Source organism: Mesoplodon mirus, assembly GCF_964341445.2.
Source record: "Mesoplodon mirus genome assembly, chromosome: 2".
Classification (NCBI taxonomy): Eukaryota; Metazoa; Chordata; class Mammalia; order Artiodactyla; family Ziphiidae; genus Mesoplodon; species Mesoplodon mirus.
In genome coordinates this window covers 172990349-173010347 of record NC_138977.1, presented here as the reverse complement: position 1 = coordinate 173010347, position 19999 = coordinate 172990349, and the positions used below count along the sequence as shown (strand labels likewise).

Sequence of the window (19999 nt, the reverse complement as noted above, 5' to 3'; positions counted from 1 at the left end):
ACAATTACTGATTTATAATTATTATTGATATGATGATAATGAATTATATAAAACTGTCAGTAATTTTATATTTAGTAATTCTCAGGCTAAAAGTAAACCCTTGTAAATGTGTGAATCTCTGTCAAGTAAACAAAGAATTTCAAAAACTCTTCTTCCATTTATTTGGTTCCTTAATAATAACTGTCTTTGCAGTTTTTAACATACTTTCTGGTATTCTAATATTCTCTGAATTGATGCAGTTTATTTTGGTGGAAAAGCTTACTTTCCGTTTTCTTGCCTATTTTCTTAAACTTTGCACCATATAAAAGAGAGTGACTAGGATCACCATTTAGTGATGGACTGTTGAGTAAGCACCAGAGACACAGACTTTTCCTGTCTTATATATCACTATATTGCAAACTGAATGACACTTCTACTTTTCTTCTCATGCGTGTCTCCTAGTGGCCATTTATGGACCATGTATTTAGTAATTTTTTTTAATACAAGTGATTTCATTTATAAAAAGAGAAAGAGTGAAAGCCAGAATCATAGGTAGCAGTGAAATTATAGGATTTGAGGGTATTTGAGATGTCACCTCCTCTCCCTGTACAGGTAGATACTGTATTTTTTAAAGTAGAGGTATAATTGACATACAACATTGTATTAGTTTCGGGTATACAGTGTAACGATTTGATATTTGTGTATATTGCAGAATGATCACCACAGTAAGCCTAGTTAGCACCCATCACCATACAGTTACAATTTTTACTCTTGTGATGAAAACTTTTAAGATCTACTCTTTTAGCAACTTTCAAATATGCAATATAGTATTATTAACTATAGTTCCCATACTGCACACTGTATTGCCAGGACTTTATTTTATAACTGGAAATCTGTACCTTTTGACCCCAGTCACCAATGTTTTCATTATAGTATCACAAAGCCTATATTGTTGACCGATATAATTGAAAATCATTTTGATTCGGATTTCTACTTTACCTCTTTTGTTTTAATCTTTAACTTCTCTTAACTTCTTTCCTATCCCAATCTTCGCAGTTATTTTAAATAGTATTCTCTTGTATTTTTGTCATCAAGATAGGAGGTTTTCTTAACTTGATTTGTTTCCTTTATACTGGGCAGGGGGTATGCAAACCCTGGCAGACATTTGACCCACAGGCCTGTTCCAGTCAGCTGCCATTTGTTTGTTTGCTTGATGTTCTAAATGCTGGAAAGCTAGGAGTGGTTTTTAATTTTTTTGTTTTTACATCTTTATTGGAGTATAATTGCTTTACAGTGGTGTGCTAGTTTCTACTTTTATAACAAAGTGAATCAGTTATACATATACATATGTTCCCATATCTTTTCCCTCTTGCATATCCCTCCCTCCCACCCTCCCTATCCCACCCCTCTAGGTGGTCACAAACCACCGAGCTAATCTCCCTGTGCTATGTGGCTGCTTCCCACTAGCTATCTATTTTACGTTTGGTAGTGTATATATGTCCATGCCACTCTCTCACTTTGTCACAGTGTACCCTTCCCCCTCCCCATATCCTCAAGTCCATTCTCTAGTAGGTCTGGGTCTTTATTCCTGTCTTACTCCTAGGTTCTTCATGACATTTTTTTTTTCTTAAATTCCATATATATGTGTTAGCATATGGCATTTGTCTTTCTCTTTCTGACTTACTTCACTCTGTATGACAGACTCTAGGTCCATCCACCTCATTACAAATAGCTCAATTTCGTCTCTTTTTATGGCTGAGTAATATTCCATTGTATATATGTGCCACATCTTCTTTATCCATTCATCCAATGATGGACACTTAGGTTGTTTCCATCTCCTGGCTATTGTAAATAGAGCTGCAATGAACATTTTGGTACATGACTCTTTATGAATTATGGTTTTCTCAGGGTATATGTCCAGTAGTGGGATTGCTGGGTCGTATGGTAGTTCTATTTGTAGTTTTTAAGGAACCTCCACACTGTTCTCCATAGTGGCTGTACCAGTTCACATTCCCACCAGCAGTGCAAGAGTGTTCCCTTTTCTCCACACCCTTTAAGTGATTAACAAGTACCTGCATAATAGCCTCAATTTTGCTCTTGGCCCGCAAAGCCTAAACTGTTTACTCTCTGGCTCTTCACACCTTTCCAAAGGTCATTTTCTCAGCAGAGGTTCTCTTTCACTTGGGAAGCTCAGTTTGTTGTGACAACAAACATGCCCCTGCAGAAGCGGTGCTCTGTGTGACCAGTCAATAGTACGTGCTCCTTCCTCCAGTCGTACCTTGGAATTTTAAGAGTCTGGGTCCTCTGTGACAACATCCAGCTTCTTTCTCATACTATATCACATTTGGCTTTTGAAAAACAACTGATTTCTTTTAAATGTAAATATTGTATATGACATACTTTGAGAACTGAACTGGCACTTTGATGTTTCATTAGATAATATCCAGCCTCCTGTGTCTTGTTATTTTCTGCAAAGGCTTGTGGAAGACACCTGTACACACCTTCTGCCCCGTCCCCAGACCCTGCCGGATGAGCTAATTGTGGTATCTCCATCTCAGTAACTGCCCCAAATCATACAGCTAGTAAGTGGTGATGTATTCTTGAACATTTCCTGGAGGAATGGAAAGCAGGCAGTGCACGGAAAGAGTCTAGAGACCACATTCTGGACACTGAAAGTTTATCCTCAGTTATTTGGTCTACATGGGAAGAGGAGCTTTTCATAGAAGCGAGGGGAAATGTGTGCGCTCCAGCTAGCGTCTAACTGGTTCAAGTTGCCCTAGTAGTTTTTGAATTTCTCCTCTAATATTCTGGACTTTTAGCAGAATGCAAGTACCTTGAAGCTGTGTACCATAGACCGATCCCACGGGCATCTCACAAGGGCAGGTTCAGAATGGTGACGGTAGGCTTTTGTCTTGTATTTTCCTTTTCGAGTCTTAGTTTATAGACTGTCAGCCCTGGAGGGTCCTGCCTTTAGCTGTTGCCCAGTGCTTGGCATAGTGCCTTGCCATGGTGGGTACCCAGTTAACGTTTATCAAATAAAGAGATGAACTATATGTTCAAGACTCACCACAGTGGGGTCGAGTGCCTGAGCTGGAATGCAGTTTTCTGTGTTGTATCTCCCAGTTTCCCATTAACTCTGATTTTTGTCAGGCTCCGTGGCCTCTGTTGGTAATTTGTTACGGTGAGGGGCTTGTTAAGGTGTTTTAATAGGATCTTTTTGGATCTGTAATTATACACTGTCAGCTTCTGATTCTTCTATGGGAAAATGTGCTGCTTCCTTCCCTACTCCGTTGAGCCCGTCTTCAGTGTTCTTGTCTGTCACCCATTCCCTCCTGTCTTTCATCTAGTTTTTCTGGTTTCAGGAATTGTCTCAAGAACTTCTGGATTGGAGATGCACCCATTGTGAATACCTTCTCACATCCAGCTGACCTTTTTGCAGCTTTCAGAATCAGTTTAGAAAGAGAGTTTAGTGCTAGGATCTGGTAAATCTACAGCTTTGACCCTGAAACCCTGGTTGTCCGGCCTGGGTGCAGGCATCCTCCCAGCCTGCTTTGGTCCTTTATAAGGAAGGAAGCCTTAAGCTATCCACTGTTTTCATTTTAGGAAGGCACTGTCTGCCTTGGTTTTGGGATCACAGCCTTGGTAACCAAGCTCTTTTGGATCTAATCCTCCTTCCCAGCACTTAACCTCTTTGTGCCTCAGCTTTTCAGGCTATGAAATGGGGCTAACAATATACCCAGCTCATAGGGTTACTCTGTGTGAGGTGTTGGCACAGTGCCTGGATTATAGTAAATGCTATGTAAGTGATTTGCTATTATTATTTACTGTTAACTGATCTTTGACCTCTTTGCTCCCATCACCGGGCTGCTCTTATGTTCATAAAACATTATTGTGATCTGATTGTGCATCTTAGTGCCCTGTGACTTTCAGCTCTTCAGGGGCAAGAACCACGGTTTACCACTCTGTCCCTGTGCTTTGCACTGTGTCTGGTCCATTCATATTTGTTGAACTTGACTGTGGGAGGTTAGAGAGATCTATTTAGGCTTTATTGACTTGGAGATACTGCTGCTTTGTGCCTTATCACCTGGTGAATGCAGAGTGATACGTGGGGTGAAAGGGCATCAAAAAGGATGAAGTCTGTGGTTGCCCTTCTAAATCACTGCTGTTCTCTCTCCATTACCCTCATAGGAGAGTCAGTATTCAGATTTGTAAAGCAGATGGTCCATGGTAAGATAAGAGTGTGTGTGTATGTGTGAGTGTATGTGTATACACACTGCATGAGTAGTTAACACATGGAAGTTAGGAGGGCAAAGTAATGTGTGAGGAAAATAGTGTGAACCATAGTCCTTGAATAAAAGGAAGAGATGTAAGGGCCAGAGTTCTGTTTATCAGTCGGTTTTAGTCACTGAGAAAATCTTAGTAACTAGATGTCCAGAGAAGTGCTTCTAGAATAATGCTTTCATTTTCCGCCCTCAGGATTTGACGGGATCTGAACTCTATACCCAGGCAGCCAATCTCTTGCACCCTGTGGTCTACACCACGGCTGTCATTCTTCTCTTCTGCCTCTTAGCGGTCATCGTCAGTTACATATACCATCACAGGTAAGAAATAACACTTTGTGAATAGAGGTCTGTGGAGTTTATTTCACATTTAATTAGGATAAAACTGAGTTTAAGACCATGCTATCCTTCCAAAAGTAAGGACGATTACTTCAGAATACCTACAGGCCTTCTTCACTTCATGCAGTTCAAGACATAAATAATTAGTGCCTGTGATGGTAAATTCATTTTCTACAGCACTCATTTTGCTGGGTTTGTACCTGGGAAAGAATATGGGAAGTCTGTGTTGGTGGCTGGGGGGTGGGACATGGCGGGGAGATAAGGTGGAGCCTGGTTACCTGCAGATGTGTCTCCCAGAACCAGACTGTGGTATTATTTCTGTTTTATAAATTCTTGCCTGTTGTGATATTCTTTTTTATAGACAGCATTTAAGAATGTTTGTGGAATTTAAGTGTGGGATATGGTTTTTGTTAATTGGAGGCAAAGCTACAGAAATTTTTATTTGATGGTGAGAAATAATGAGCTGAAAGGATTTTCTAAGCAGAAATTCACTTTACAAGAGGTTTTGCTTGTATTTTCCTCTTTAAGCTGGACATATGTGACATTTCTTGATATTTAGTTAAGAAACAAGGAGATTTTGATGTAAAAAAGAAAGACTTCAGCATTTCATTATGAAAGACCAGGAAGAAATGCACTGGGCATTTAGACCATGTTATCCTAGTAAGTCAGGAAAAATAGAGGTTGGCACCTTGCAGAAATCTCTGGGAAGCAAACAAGTAATCCGTCTGTCATAAGACATTGTAACTAAGAAAAGCCCACATATTTCTTATTATGGAGATTTTGTTTAGCCTTTAGTGGATGTAGTAGTTCCATTTGACTTGTCTTTTTTACTGTATTGTAAAGTTAAATGTTAATAAACTGTATTGAGTGATTTCTCAAACCCTGTGTGTGTGTGTGTGTGTGTGTGTGTGTGCGCGCGTCTGATAGTATGTTTTAATAAAATGTTTAAACATTTACATCTGGCCTTTTATGAGTTGGAAATGTTAACTTGAAGATGTCCAGCTTCAAGTATACTAACCTGGGTCTTATTTTTTCCCTTTTCTTTTAACAGTTTGATTAGAATCAGTCTCAAAGGCTGGCACATGCTTGTGAACTTATGCTTTCATATTTTTCTGACATGTGTGATCTTTGTGGGAGGAGTAACTCAAACTAGAAATGCCAGCGTCTGCCAAGCAGTAAGTCACAGTAAAAAACTGAAATGAAAAAAAATTGCTATTAGAAATTTCATGTTTCATTAACTATAAAAGGAAAATTGTTTCTTTAAAGCTTTTTTCTTTAGCTAATTAAAGTCAAGCTGTATGCCACTTAAACAGTTTACCAGTATACTTCAAATTCTGAATTATCGTTTCACAACTGAATATATGACTTATGGGGCTTGTCTTTTTATCTGGGGGAATTTTGTGCTACTTGTCATGCCTGTCATAATGCCAAACATTTAATTTAAAAAATTTATAAAATCCTGACTATGATTGAAAGAGAAGTGACATTTTCCTACAGTAGGATTTTAAAGATTATTTTATCTGTTTATGAAAATAGTAGGAATTAGAAAAACTTTTAACTGTAAGATGTAAAAATAAGAAACTTTTTACATGTGGTACATATAAAGAATTTAAAAATATAGTCAACTCTTATTTCAAATAAATTGTTACATATGTAGCCTTAGTAAACAGTATTTTTGCAGTGTAAGTATAAAAAATCAGAACTATTTAATATGTGAATAGGAAATATGTAAAATTTTATTTATTTGCATACTGTTTTCTATGTACATGATAGCAAGCAGTGTCACAGAGTATGGAGTTCAGACTACGTAGATTTGGATCTCAGCTCTACTGTTTCCAGTTTCTATGGGCAATTTATTTAACTTTTTTTAATTGCAGAAAAGCACATAATGAGATCTACCCTCTTGACAAATTTTTAAGTGTGTAGTACAGTTACTAACTCTAAGGACAATGCTGTACAGCAGATCTTTAGAACTTTTTCATCTTGCATGACTGAATTTATACCCACGGATCAGCAACCTTCAATTTCCCTCTCCCTTCAGCTCCTGGCAGCCACCGTTCTACTTCCTGTCTCTGTGAGCTTGACTATGTAAATACCTCATATAAGTGGAATGATGCAGTATTTTTCCTTCTGTGACTGCCTTATTTCATTTAGCATAATGTCCTCAAGGTTCATCCATGTTGTAGTATGTGACAGGATTTCCTTCTTCTTTATGGCTGAGTAAATATTCCGTTGTATGTATACATCACATTTTCTTTATCTATCGATAGACATTTAGATTGTTTCCAACTCTTGGATGTTGTGAGTAACACTGCAGTGAACATAGGAATACAATTATCTTTTCTAGATCCCGATTTCAATATGTAACGTTTTTGTGTCTCAGTTTTCTCACCTGTAAATTGGTAATAATAATCGAGTTGTTGTCAGATGATGTGATTATTTATATTTAAAAAGTTAAAGTAATTTCCAGGTAAATTATTTGAAAAAAATAGGAAAGTTTAGCAAAAGTGAATGTAGTTTTTTTAAAGTGTAGTTTAATATACAAAAGTTTGCTGCTAGTATGCAGAAATGCAACTATGGGAAAACAATGAGAAGGTATCATTTATATAGTATCAAAAAATATCAAGTACTTAGAAATAATTAAAAATGTTCAAGATTTGCAGGTAAAAATTTATTATATATTAAAGAAGACCTAAATAAATGGAAAGATACACTAGGTCCAAGAATAGGAAGAGTTAAAAGCAGAAAGGTGGCAGTTCCTCCTAAATTAACCTATAGATAAGAGAATTTTTCATGAAACTCAATAAAATGGTCTTTGAATTTATATGAAAGTAAAGAAGAACCAAAGATAGCTAGGACACTTCTGAAAGAGTAGGAAGACTTCTAATGATCCAAACTTTTGAGGCTGTTGTAGTTAAAACTGTAGCGTTTGGTGTAGGGGTGGATAAATTGGCCAACACAGGAGAGCAAGCTTGGAAGCGGACCCACGCAGAGCTTTGGTATAAGACAGAGGTTACTTGCCTCATCAGTTGGGTAAAGACAGACCACTGTACTGTTAAGGGAGCTGGGGAAATCCATTTGGAAAAAGATTAAAATGGATCTATACTTCAAGCCATTTTTAAAAAGTCATCTTTGGGTAGATTAAAAACTTATGTAAGTCCAAACCAAAGAGTGAACATTTATATTAGAAAATAGCATAATCCTTGGGATAAGGAGGGATTTCTTAAATATGACTAGAAAGGACATACATTGAACTAAATTTAAAATAAGATCTTTTTGAAAAATTAAGATTCCTAAGGAAAGTGAAAAGACAAGTTTCAAATTAGAAGAAGCTATTCCCAATACATAACCACTGACAGAGTATTAGAATAAAAAATATATATATGTTAAAAACTGTAATCAGTGAGAATGCCACACACAGCCCCGTAGGAAAAATGGCGAGAGTGACAGACAGCAGAGTAAACACAGGGCCAGGGTACGCCTGAAGAGATGTTCCATGGCATTGGTGGTCATGGAGATGCAAATTCAGATAGCTACCATACTATGTATTTTCTGTCAGAAAAATTAAGCCTGACAGTGTCAAGTATTGAAGAACATGTGGATCCACATGTTTTATTTATACATGGTGGGAATGTAAGCGGATGACTCCGGGAGGCTTTGCCTTCTAAAGGTAAGCATTCACACACCGGGGACCCACAGTCCCACTCCTGGGCTCAGAGTGAGCTGACACACGTGGAACAGGCGTGTGCCTGTGAATATTCATAGCAGCACTCTACACAGTAGCAGAAACCTGGAAGCAACCCTAGTGCCGATCACTGAGAGGGTGAATGAATAAACGGTGATATTACACAAGAGTCAAAGTTAATGAATTACAACAAGGCATAGCAATGTGAGTCAATCTCAGGAATATAAGTGAAAAATTAAGTCCCATAAGTGACATTCACCCTGATATCTTTTTTTTTAACAAAGGTAACTAAAATGAAACAGCACACGTTTAATGAAAATATATAAGTGCAACAAAACTGTATAAAAAAGGAAAGCAAAGGGATGATAAACACAGGATACAGGGTGATGATTACCTTGGGTGAACGGGACCATATGGTTTGATACAGGTTTTTGTCAAGATCTTACTTTTTGTATTATTGAAAGATTCTTGGACACCTGTTATTAGCAATAGCTAATTAAATAACTAAATAAAGGCAGGCTGGGCTTTTGTGCTTGGCCCAATCATTAGGATGGTCATTAACCTAAGGCTGATGATTAATCCAGTATTGTATTCATGAGATCCAATTGAAAGTGTGTGTGTGCGCGCACACATAAGAATTGAGAGGATTCAGTGACTCAGGAGTGCCTGGCATACAGTAAATGCTCAGTTAGACGCTAGCTATTACTACTATTGTTATTGATATAATTTCCTCTTAGCAGTGCAGAATATTTCCCTGTTTCAGGCCATTACTATACATCTGAAAACAAATTTGTTAGGGAGCCTATGAGAAGTTAGGTAACGGATCTCGGATCAACTTAATACATGTACAAAGAACAGTGCTTCTCTTTTCTCGGTCTTTCTCCCCTCCTTTACCTGGCCCACTCCCACTTACTTTGTAGGTCTCAGTTTACTGTCACTGTTTCAGAGATGCAGTCCCTCCACCCGCCTCCCCTCATTATCCTCTGGTGCTTATTAAAATTCCATGGTGCCTACAAAACCTTGTGATTGACTGTCGTTTACCTATGTTGTCTCTGGACTCAGAGCTCTACAGGAGCAGGAATTATATTATATTGATTTGATTCACCAGTGTTTATCCAAGAATCAGTGTAAGACCTGACGCATAGTAGGTGCTCAGCAGATATTGGATAAATGAACAAAAAAGGCCTCTGTTTGCTAATAGTAGAAATCATTCCACCTGGAGCTGTTTTGAGCGTGAACAATTAGGAGTGTATTCAGCACACAATGGTAGTAATAGTCTCAATTCTATCTAAAAAATATTCATTGATTTCTTTGAATAGACAAATTTATTTCACTAAGGAAAAGAACAGAAAGAGGCCATAGGAAAGATGACTGCCTTTAATCATCCTGAATGGTATTTTATACCATTTCTAGAATGAAAAGGACAGGAATTACACTAAGTTATTAGAGTCTCAATAACAAATGTCTGTTAGTTAAGGATTTAGCCAGAAAAGCTAGGGTGGGGAATGGACAGGTTTTATATGTTGTTTTCTTCTGTTCTTTTTTTCTTTTTAACGATCTTCTTTCCTTCCTCTATGAAAGACATAACATCATTCTTGTTATTTCTTACCCAGACATGACTTGCTTCACTTTGTTATTCTAATACTTAATTCAGTTTGTAGCCAGCTGTGTCTGCCAGAACAGCCCGTATGACTAGTTACTTAACCTTAGTAGGGGCTTCATGTTTCTTGGGCTCTTCTTCCATCTCTAAAACTGAACCCTAAAGTGTCCACCTTTCACAGGCAGTTTTTGTACGTGCACATGATCAGTGTAGATTTGGCTTTTCTCCCTTTTAGAGCTCACATATTTTATGAACAGTGTGGACAGGTTCTAATACAGGTTCCTCGCCGAAGTGATTGGTTGAGGTTATTAAATGCCCCACCAGCCAGGTACTTCCCACTCTGGTTCTTTTGTCATCCGTTCTGGGTGGTGCCGTGGGCACATTCTATAGCCTTGAACTCTCTTTTTGCAAGAGGAGCCAAAGGAGAACGGAGAAGCTGAGTGATAGAGTAGAAGGGGCTGTTGACTCAAGATGGGAAAGGATCTGGGTTCTGGGTCATGCTGTGCTGCCAAATAACTGCTTGAGCGTTAATTTTCCGGTCCTTGGTTTCCTTAGCTGTGCAGTGAAAGGATTTGGCTGGATCTTATTTAAGTTACCCTGATGCTCTACAACTTCATGATTTAATCTATTAAATATGGTGCCAGCTGACCTTCTCAGGTGTTCTCTGATGTCTTTTATCCAGAGGACCACTGCAGTGGCATGTGAGATGCACTGGGAAAGACTCAACCCGTGGATATTTAGAGCTTTCTACTTGCCAACTACTGCAAGTTTGTCATCTTAAATTTCATATTAACCCTAGGAAGTATTTCTTACTCACAGATTTTATTAGTACAGAAATTGAGTCTTAGAGAATTGAAAGAACTTGCCCCAAGTCACTAGGGCCTTTGGGTGGCAGAGGCCTGATTCAAATGACCGTCTCTTTGACTCTGTGTGTCCTGTCCCCCACCCCACCCCAATAACTGTGCTTGCCTATTTAGAGAGGACCCGCAGAGCAGAGGGGTCTACTATGAGTTGCAGCCCTGCCACTGACCATGTGACCTCTGGTGGATGATTTAACTTCTTTCAGCCTCAGTCTCGTCTGTAACACTAAATGAATGGAGACGCTAAGAGGATAAAATAGAAGCATGTACAAAATTGTCGTATACATTTTGGGATACATAGCAGGCATTCAAAAGTGGAAGCTCTTAATTTTTATATATATTCATATCTGACTGAGTATTAAAGATCATTTTTTGCACACTTGCTGTGCATGCTGTACTATTGTAGTTTTATTGGTGGTTAAAAATCCAATTGTTACAATGTCAGGTCTCTGGTATGTGAGCAGTTTATAGTTAGGTAACGTGTATATAAAGTGCGACTCTTTAGGATAAGTATTTTGTATCCATTTTGCAACTTTGGATGTTGATGTCCCTGAGGTAAGGTGACTTTCTTAAGTTCTAATCTGTTGCATTTAATGAATTGTTTACATGCCCTAATGAATTAGATTATTTATTTCCAAACTGCTTACAAATTTCCCACATGTATTTCTTGTATATTTGGAAGAAATTGTGACAGTGAGGTTATATTTCAAGTATAGCCCAAGTGTCTGATGGAGAATAAAATAGGAAGCACCTCCCTCCTTTCAAAAGATAGGAATACCCTCGCTGCTAGTTCTCAGTGCCTACCACTTTATTCTGGTTCTTGTGGAATATTTGGTGATTTGCTTATGTGACTGTTAGCAGGTGACATCAGACTCCTGAAATTCCACTATTGGTAATAATTGTTTAACTAGAAGACTTCAGTATCTTTCAGGTGTGAAAACTTCTCTGCGTATTTTGAAATGCCATAAGAAACACTTCAAAATCTAAAGGTTGAGTTTTACCTCTTAGATCTAAAACAAGAAAATTCTCCATCTTGCACCTCCTATGTTGAAAGTATTTTTAACTTCTGTTTTTAAACTTATTTACAGCCCAGTCTCATTCTTTTGACCTCTGTGTCAGAGAAAACTAGCAACAGTAGAGTATACCATTTTGAGTCAATATCAGTGATTTGTTTTGAATGTTTGGTTTCTATGCACCAAATCCAAGTTATTTACAATATTTCGTGTGACTCCAGATAGCTCAAAGGGTTATTTTATGCTATTTGTTCCACTGATACCTGTAAATTTTGCTTTAATAGTGCAGTCAGTAAAACTAACGAGAACCAAGGAGCCACTTTTCTTCTTAATAAGAAGGTACTCTGACCGCTCTGGTTTGGCCAGGCTGGATCCACCCTCCTAGCCCTTCCAGTCATTAAGAGGACAGTGGCTGCCCTGGACAGTGACCACCCTAGTATTTTGCCCTGCAAAATAATACCTGAGCTTTTATGTCACCACGTTTAACTGCAGATTGGTTCTCATTAAAATGAGCCTTAGGCAGCAGTCTAAATGCTTCTGTTACTGACCTAGGTTTGATAATGTAAATCAACTTGATTTTCTTGAAAATGGAGAGCCATCCTTTAAACACAATTTTCTTTTTCCCCTTGGAGCTTTTCATTAATAGGATTTTACCTGTAATCATTGTATAAGAAGAAAGAATCAAAAAGATAGTAAGTAGTTAGATAAGAAAGCTGAACTATGTCCTTTCTGCTCCAATGACTCATGTATTTATTTTTCTTAAAACAGATTTTAAACCTCTCTTAGCCCCATACATATCTTTATGTAGAATTTTATCTTTAACTGGTGTTGCTTCAAACACAGGTTACATGATAAACATGCCCCCCATCACCCCTCTGGGAAGAAACTTGGTGTCATCATTTACGTATATTTCAGTTATCCATCATTTATCAAGCACTTGTTATGTCTCAGGTCTTGTGCCCATTCAATCCCTACAAAAACCCCTAGAGATGGTTATTGATAATCCTTCCACTGTTCAAATGAGGAACATTGGGCCTCCCTGGTGGTGCAGTGGTTGAGAGTCCGCCTGCTGATGCAGGGGACACGGGTTTGTGCCCTGGTCCGGGTGGATCCCACATGCCGTGGAGCGGCTGGGCCCATGAGCCATGGCCACTGAGCCTGCACATCTGTAGCCTGTGCTCCGCAACGGGAGAGGCCACAACAGTGAGAGGCCCGCGTACCGCAAAAAAAAAAAAAAAAAAAAAAAAAAAAAAATGAGGAACATTAATTTCGGAAAGGTTGACATTATTTTCTTAAAACCATACTCCTAATAAGTAATAATAAAAATATTGCCGTATTTTTAATTGCTTATCAGGGACCAGGCGATGTGCTAAATGCTTTATATAGACTGTCTTTTTCAAAGCCTCATGGTAGTTTTATATTATTCTCAGTTTGCAAATGAGGAAAACAATGCTTGAGATGTTATGCAAGCTTGCTAAGGTGTCACAAGGGGTGGATTCTTGTTTTAAAACCAGGCAAACTTGTTGATTTCAGAGTTCACTCACTTAAAATAATCAATCTGTTATATTGCTCGCTTACCATTTTGATATATAAAAGCTCTGAATTAGAACTACTCAGGTCTCTGACTCTGTGTGCTGTGACTTTCACCCTCTAGTTACCCTTGACTTCTATATTCCTCCTTAAAATGGGCTTTAGGAACTCAACTCTAATTTATAACATAGCATCTACGAGTAACATGCCTTTGGCTTATTGTTGTCCAAGAGCGAATTCCGTGATATATTTAGAATCATCTTGGGTATAAGTTGTAGTCTGTGGGCCTCCTAGGTCCAGCTGTTGATTTGATCCTCTATTATACGTCTGTTAGAGTGCTTTCTTTTTTTTTTTTTTTTTTTTTTTCGTGGTATGCGGGCCTCTCACTGTTGTGGCCTCTCCCGTTGCGGAGCACAGGCTCCGGATGCGCAGGCCCAGCGGCCATGGCTCACGGGCCCAGCCGCTCCGCGGCATATGGGATCCTCCCAGACCAGGGCACGAACCCGTATCCCCTGCATTGGCAGGCGGACTCTCAACCACTGCGCCACCAGGGAGGCCCTAGAGTGCTTTCTTTGTTTCATCAGCAGGCGAAGGAATTGATCATTAGAATACACCTTCATACTGTTTTTTAGTCAGATTTTCAGAAGTAACTTACCAATCTTTTTGATAAAGCTTACTGGCAGCTACTATACTTTATAATTATAACAGGGAATTTTGTTTGTTTTAGTTCATGTATTCTTCAATCTTCTTTCTAGGTTGGAATAATTCTTCATTATTCCACCCTTGCTACAGTCCTCTGGGTGGGAGTGACAGCTCGAAATATCTACAAACAAGTCACTAGAAAAGCTAAAAGATGCCAGGATCCTGATGAGCTGCCACCTCCACCAAGACCAATGCTCAGGTATCTAATATCTTTGTGTACTGTTTTATGTTAAAGGTCCATTACATCTTAAATTTAATGAAGCATGGTCATAACAAAAAATTGCTCAGTGAATTTTGGAAAGTAAAAAAAATGGACTTGTAAGCAGCCTTGCAACTGGGAGTGCTTTGTGAAGTTATGTATCCTCTGTATGCCTTTCTATCTCATACAAAGTGGGAATGATTCTCCTTCACGGAGTTGTTGTGAGGAATAAGTGACTTACTTTGTAAAGCACTTAAGACGGTACTGGCCACAGAGTAAGCTCTGTGAAAATATTAGCTGTTTTTATTTCCTTGAGGTCATGTGATAGATTTTAACCTAGTCAAGTACATATCCATGTGGTTATTCTCTACAAAAGACAAAACAGTTTTGGGGTCATGCTGTTCCTACCATTATAATCTGAATCAGTTGTCAGTGGATTCTTGTGCTGGATGAGTAGAAGTCAGTCGATCAGTGTCTCTGAGTGTGTTTAATGCTGGATGTGTACCTTGCTCTGGGCCAGGGACTGAAGGAAAACCTCCTGCCCTTGAGGGGTTTACAGTCTGAGGAGACAGTCTGAAAGAAGAACCCACTGCAGCTGTGTAAGAGCTGGAGTGGAGATGTGTTATTTGAAAGTGTCAACAAAGGAGCCATTAATTCTGCGGGGGATGGTAGGCTATTAGGAGTTGCTTGACCACCAGCACAGAGGATGGAGGTTGCACTCCAGACACAGGATCCCGTGGCGAGCTGAGCAAATGTGAGAAGTGCAGTTTGGCTGTGGCAGGAACCTAGGGTGTACAGTGTACAGTAGTAGGATTCAGAGTGAAAACTGAGTTTCAGGCCTTGGGCGGGGGGCGCAGGTTAAAATGTGGGCTATACATTGGAATGCTGGAGGGTAGGGGACATATATAAATAATTCCACTGAGGTCATTCGGGGGTCCCCGTGAGGACTGCAGCTAGAACAGTGGCATGGAGATTAGAGAGGATACGTGTTCAGACACTTGAGGCAGTTTCTCCAGGATTGATGGCCAGCTGGATTTGAGGGTGTGTGCCAGGATTCGAAGGTGGCTGCAGAGTGTTTACTCCAGTTCGCTAAGGTCCCTCTGCAGATGGTGCATCCATCAACTGAGAAAATCATAGGGGAAAAGCAGATGTGGGGACTCCAGGAGGGTAAGCACAGGGGAGGTGGGCTCACCAGCACTCTGTCATGGAAAGTTTACAGTTTGGGAGTCTGGTGCTCAGCAGAGAAATCGAGCTACGTGTACTCTGGACAGGACAGGAGATGTTTTCACGTGTATTCATTGAAGCAGTGATAACGAGCAACCTCTCCTAGAGAAAAGTTAGTTAAGAATGATCCCTGGGCCGTATCAATGGGCCATAGCAGATAAAGGGAAGAATTGAAGGAGAACATTGAAGATTCGGGGGAGAGTGGTTCCATGGGTGGGAAAGGGCAGCAGGAGTGCTGGGCCACGGTCAGATCGCAGGATGTGATTTGACACCCCTGTCGTTGGTATTAAAGGAACTGAGGGATGGCGTTTAGCTAAGAGATAGGAATCCTACCTATGCTCATGCAACTTTCTGTTAGGTTTCCTTTCTGTTAGGTGATGAAAAACAAAAAGGCAGCTTGGGCTGCAAAGCCTGTGCAGTCCCCAGTGACCTGCAGGTACCCCCTTTGCTTTAGACGCTGCAGGCTCACCCTTTAGGATGCTCTCCTTCCCCCATGTCCCTGAGTTTAAAAGAAACCCCAGCATCGCGGCTACCTGGAGGGTGGATGTGGGGCTTGCCTTGAGTCTGCTGGCCCCAGAGAGGGCGGTTTCAGTAGCATGGTAGGTGGAAGCGGCCTCATCTCACAATAAGGTGACAAAGGTGAGGCACTTGATGGTGCTATTGTTTCCAGGGGTTTGTCACCAAAGGGAGCAAGAGAGAAGGTGGTGGTTGAAGGAAAGTTTTAGAAGATAGGGAAAACGTGAGTAGACTTATAGGCTGGAAGATATATGCGGTGGAGAAGAAGATTTAAAGCTGCAAAATAAGGGTTATTTGATAACAGGCAGTGCCAGAGTCAGGGGTGGGGAAGGAGTGGCAGAGAGGAATGTGGAGCCCAAGATAAATTTGGGTGAACTGATGCCTTCTTTTCAGGTAAGAAGCAGCTATGAATTAGTATAGCAGGAAGAAGGGCAGGGTCACGGACGTTAGCCTGCCTCTAATCTGTGAAATAGAAGACAGGGTTATAGTTTTATAGGGTAATTAGCTGTCTTTTTCAGCAATGATATCATATTGAAGGGTTTTAGTACCTGTGAGCATGACTAAGAAAAAATGTATGGGAAATGTGTTACGAATATTGCCTTTATCCAGCCAATTAGCATTTGGACTGTGTCTTTGGACCTGGCAAATGCAGAATTAAGATTGGCTATACCCAGGGGTAGCTAGCCGGGGCAGGACTTTCCCTGTTCTCTTTTCAGAGAACTCAAAGAAGCTGTACCTCCCTGCAAAAAGTTGTTCTTCATAGGACCAGCCACTCTGTCTCCCTCATTTCTTCCTGCACCAGCTAGTCTGTGGGAAAGGGGTCAGGAAGGGCCTGAGTGCTGCAGGACGTTGCTGGGATCCAGGTATCTTCCTTGTCCCAATCTCAGCTGACTGAAGATAAGCATACACAACAGTAGAACATCCTGGAATATGCAGGTTTAGCTGGACATTAATAAATAAATAACGTCATTACATATTTAGTCTGACCTGTGGTGCAGTAAGATCTTAAAGTCCATTATGTAGTGGACTAACTTTCTGCTTCATCAGCTGAATCTAAAAGAAGCCCCATTCCCCCAAAAGAAAGAAGTATAAACTGAATCCCTACCTGTAGTAGCTTACTGTTACTTTGCCTGTCCACAGGGTGGCAGAAGCTGATCAGCTTTCCTTAACTCAGAAACCTTACGCTTTTTTTAAAAAAAGAAATCCAAAATAAATAAAAACTTTAAAAAAGTTAACAAGGCAGGCTTTAAATGTTAACCTTCAATGCATTATTGGAATAGTAATGAATCTTTAAGGAATAACTTGTGCAGTACTGAGATACTGTGATGTATCCACCTTAATAAATTGGATTGATGTGCTGTTATTTCCATCACTGCCCTTTCTAGGTTTTACCTGATCGGTGGCGGTATACCCGTTATCGTTTGTGGCATAACAGCGGCAGCAAACATCAAGAATTACGGTAGTCGGCCAAATGCGCCCTAGTGAGTATTTAGTGTTCTCTGCCTACCTGAGTCGATTGCTTCTCTTCTAACTGTTTCCTAAGCACTAAAGTTTACTGCAGTTTCTTAAACGGTTTGTTGACCTATGTAGCATCTGAGCTGGTTCACCATTTTCTTTCCTAGCTGCTGGATGGCATGGGAACCCTCCTTGGGAGCCTTCTACGGGCCTGCCAGCTTCATCACTTTTGTAAACTGTATGTACTTTCTAAGCATATTTATTCAGTTGAAAAGACACCCTGAGCGCAAATACGAGCTGAAGGAACCCAGTGAGGAGCAGCAGAGGCTGGCAGCCAATGAAAATGGCGAAGTAAATCATCAGGATTCCCTGTCTCTCTCCCTCATTTCGACATCAGCCCTGGAAAATGAGCATACTTTCCATGCTCAACTTTTGGGAGCCAGCCTTACCTTGCTCTTATATGTCGCTTTGTGGATGTTTGGGGCCTTGGCTGTTTCTTTGTATTACCCTTTAGACTTGGTTTTTAGCTTCTTTTTTGGAGCCACGTGTTTGAGCCTCAGCGCATTCATCGTGGTTCACCATTGTGTCAACAGGGAGGACGTCCGGCTCGCGTGGATCATGACTTGCTGCCCGGGCCGGAGCGCGTACTCGGTCCAGGTCAATGTGCAGCCCCCCAGCTCCAGTGGGCCGAGCGGGGAGGCCCCCAAGTGCACCAACAGCAGCACAGAATCTTCATGCACAAACAAGAGTGCATCGAGCTTCAAAAACTCCTCCCAGGGCTGCAAATTAACAAACTTGCAGGCTGCTGCAGCTCAGTGCCATACCAACTCTCTACCTTTGAACGCCACACCTCAGCTTGACAATAGTCTGACAGAGCACTCGATGGACAATGATATTAAAATGCATGTGGCGCCTTTAGAAGTTCCATTTCGAACAAACGTACACCCAAGCCGCCATCATAAAAACAGAAGTAAAGGGCACCGGGCCAGCAGACTCACAGTCCTAAGAGAATATGCCTATGACGTCCCCACGAGCGTGGAAGGCAGCGTGCAGAATGGCCTGTCGAAAAGCCGGCCGGGCAGTAATGAAGGACACTCTCGGAGTCGAAGGGCTTACTTAGCCTACAGAGAGAGACAGTACAACCCGCCTCAACAAGATAGCAGTGATGCTTGCAGCACACTTCCCAAAAGTAGCAGGAATTTTGAAAAGCCTGTTTCAACTAGTAGTAAAAAAGATGCATCAAGGAAGCCAACTGTAGTTGAACTTGAAAGTCAGCAGAAGTCTTATGGCCTCAACTTGGCCATTCAGAACGGACCAGTCAAAAGCACTGGGCAGGATGGACCCTTGCTGGGTATGGATAGCACTGGCAATGTGAGGACTGGATTATGGAAACACGAAACTACTGTGTAGCATTGGTGGGCTTCCTGGGCAGAAATCCATATAAACTGTGATACTCAAATTCCTTTAAGCTATGAACATGTAAAAACCGACTGTTTACAGCCACCTTAGGGATTCAAAAGAATTTTGAATAAACTTCTAAGTTTTGTATTTTATGTATTTTATATCCCCCACGTGTTGCTTTTTTATGAATTTTGAAAAAAAAAAAAACCCTCTTAAAAAAAAAAAAGAAAAAAACCTCTAAAAACCCTCTGGTGCTTGCTTTAGTTGTCAAAGCACCAGCAGGACATTTTGGGAATCTGAAATGTAATTTTCTTGGGATCTGTAATATCTACTTAACATTTCAGGCTTGTATGTAATACAATAAATAGGTGTTTGTCATTGTGTCAATCTTATATTTTTACATTTTAGGAGCATTTAGTGCTATTTTAATGAAGTTTGTGCATTGGGATAGTTTAATGAGAACTATACATGTATTAGTTATCAGATTTTTACATGATTAGCTCCACTGATGGCATATAAATCAAAGAGCTTTTGGATTGTTGTATTTTATAAATACAGTTTTTTAAATGCTACAAGTTTTTTTTTTAATCTCACAGAATTTTTTTTGAAAATGGAGATGCCTAAAAAGCTTTTCCTAAATTGCATTACTTTTGCCCATCTTATTAATACTATTTTTGATATTTTTGTGGCTTTTCAGTGGTTTATATTTGGGTTTACTTATTCATTCTTTTTTTTCCCCCAGCACATGTTATTTCTCTTTTAACTGAAATATAATTGACTTATTATATTAGTTTCAAGTGTACCACATAGTGATTTGATATTTTTATACATTACGAAGATAGTAATCACCACGGTAAGTCTAGTTACCGTCCGTCATTATACAAAGTTCTTAAAATATTGTTGACTCTATTCCCTATGCTGTACGTTGCCTCCCCATGACTTAATTATTTTATAACTGGAAGTTTGCCTCTTCATCCCCTTCCCATACATGAACGTAAATGAAGAGGTGTCATACAAGGATCACGTTCACTTATTCTGGATTCTTCAGTATTGGCTCCTATCTGTTGGCTGTTACTTTGTTCTTAAACAGATAAAGTTCCTCAGGTTCATGCTAAAGTTCTAATTTTTAAATTCCACGCTAAGGGCAAAAACAGGTCTGATGCAAAAGTTATCGTTGGTCAATGATGCACTGCAGTCTTTATCTATCTCCTGTCTC

At 39.9% G+C, this 19999-nt stretch overlaps 1 protein-coding gene across 4 annotated transcripts in view; it reads left to right on the top strand.

Annotated features, from left to right (window-relative positions):
* Positions 1-18935, top strand: part of ADGRA3 (adhesion G protein-coupled receptor A3) — a 120168-nt gene extending 101233 nt beyond the window's left edge. For all 4 annotated transcript variants that reach the window (XM_082611088.1, XM_082611089.1, XM_082611087.1 and 1 more), the window contains 5 exons: positions 4456-4580; positions 5650-5773; positions 14042-14187; positions 17313-17408; positions 17550-18935. In XM_082611088.1, the coding sequence (XP_082467214.1) occupies positions 4456-4580; positions 5650-5773; positions 14042-14187; positions 17313-17408; positions 17550-18792 (1734 nt within the window). In that variant the 3' untranslated portion in view covers positions 18793-18935. The remainder of the gene's footprint in view (positions 1-4455; positions 4581-5649; positions 5774-14041; positions 14188-17312; positions 17409-17549) is intronic.
* The last annotated feature ends 1064 nt before the right edge of the window (positions 18936-19999 follow it).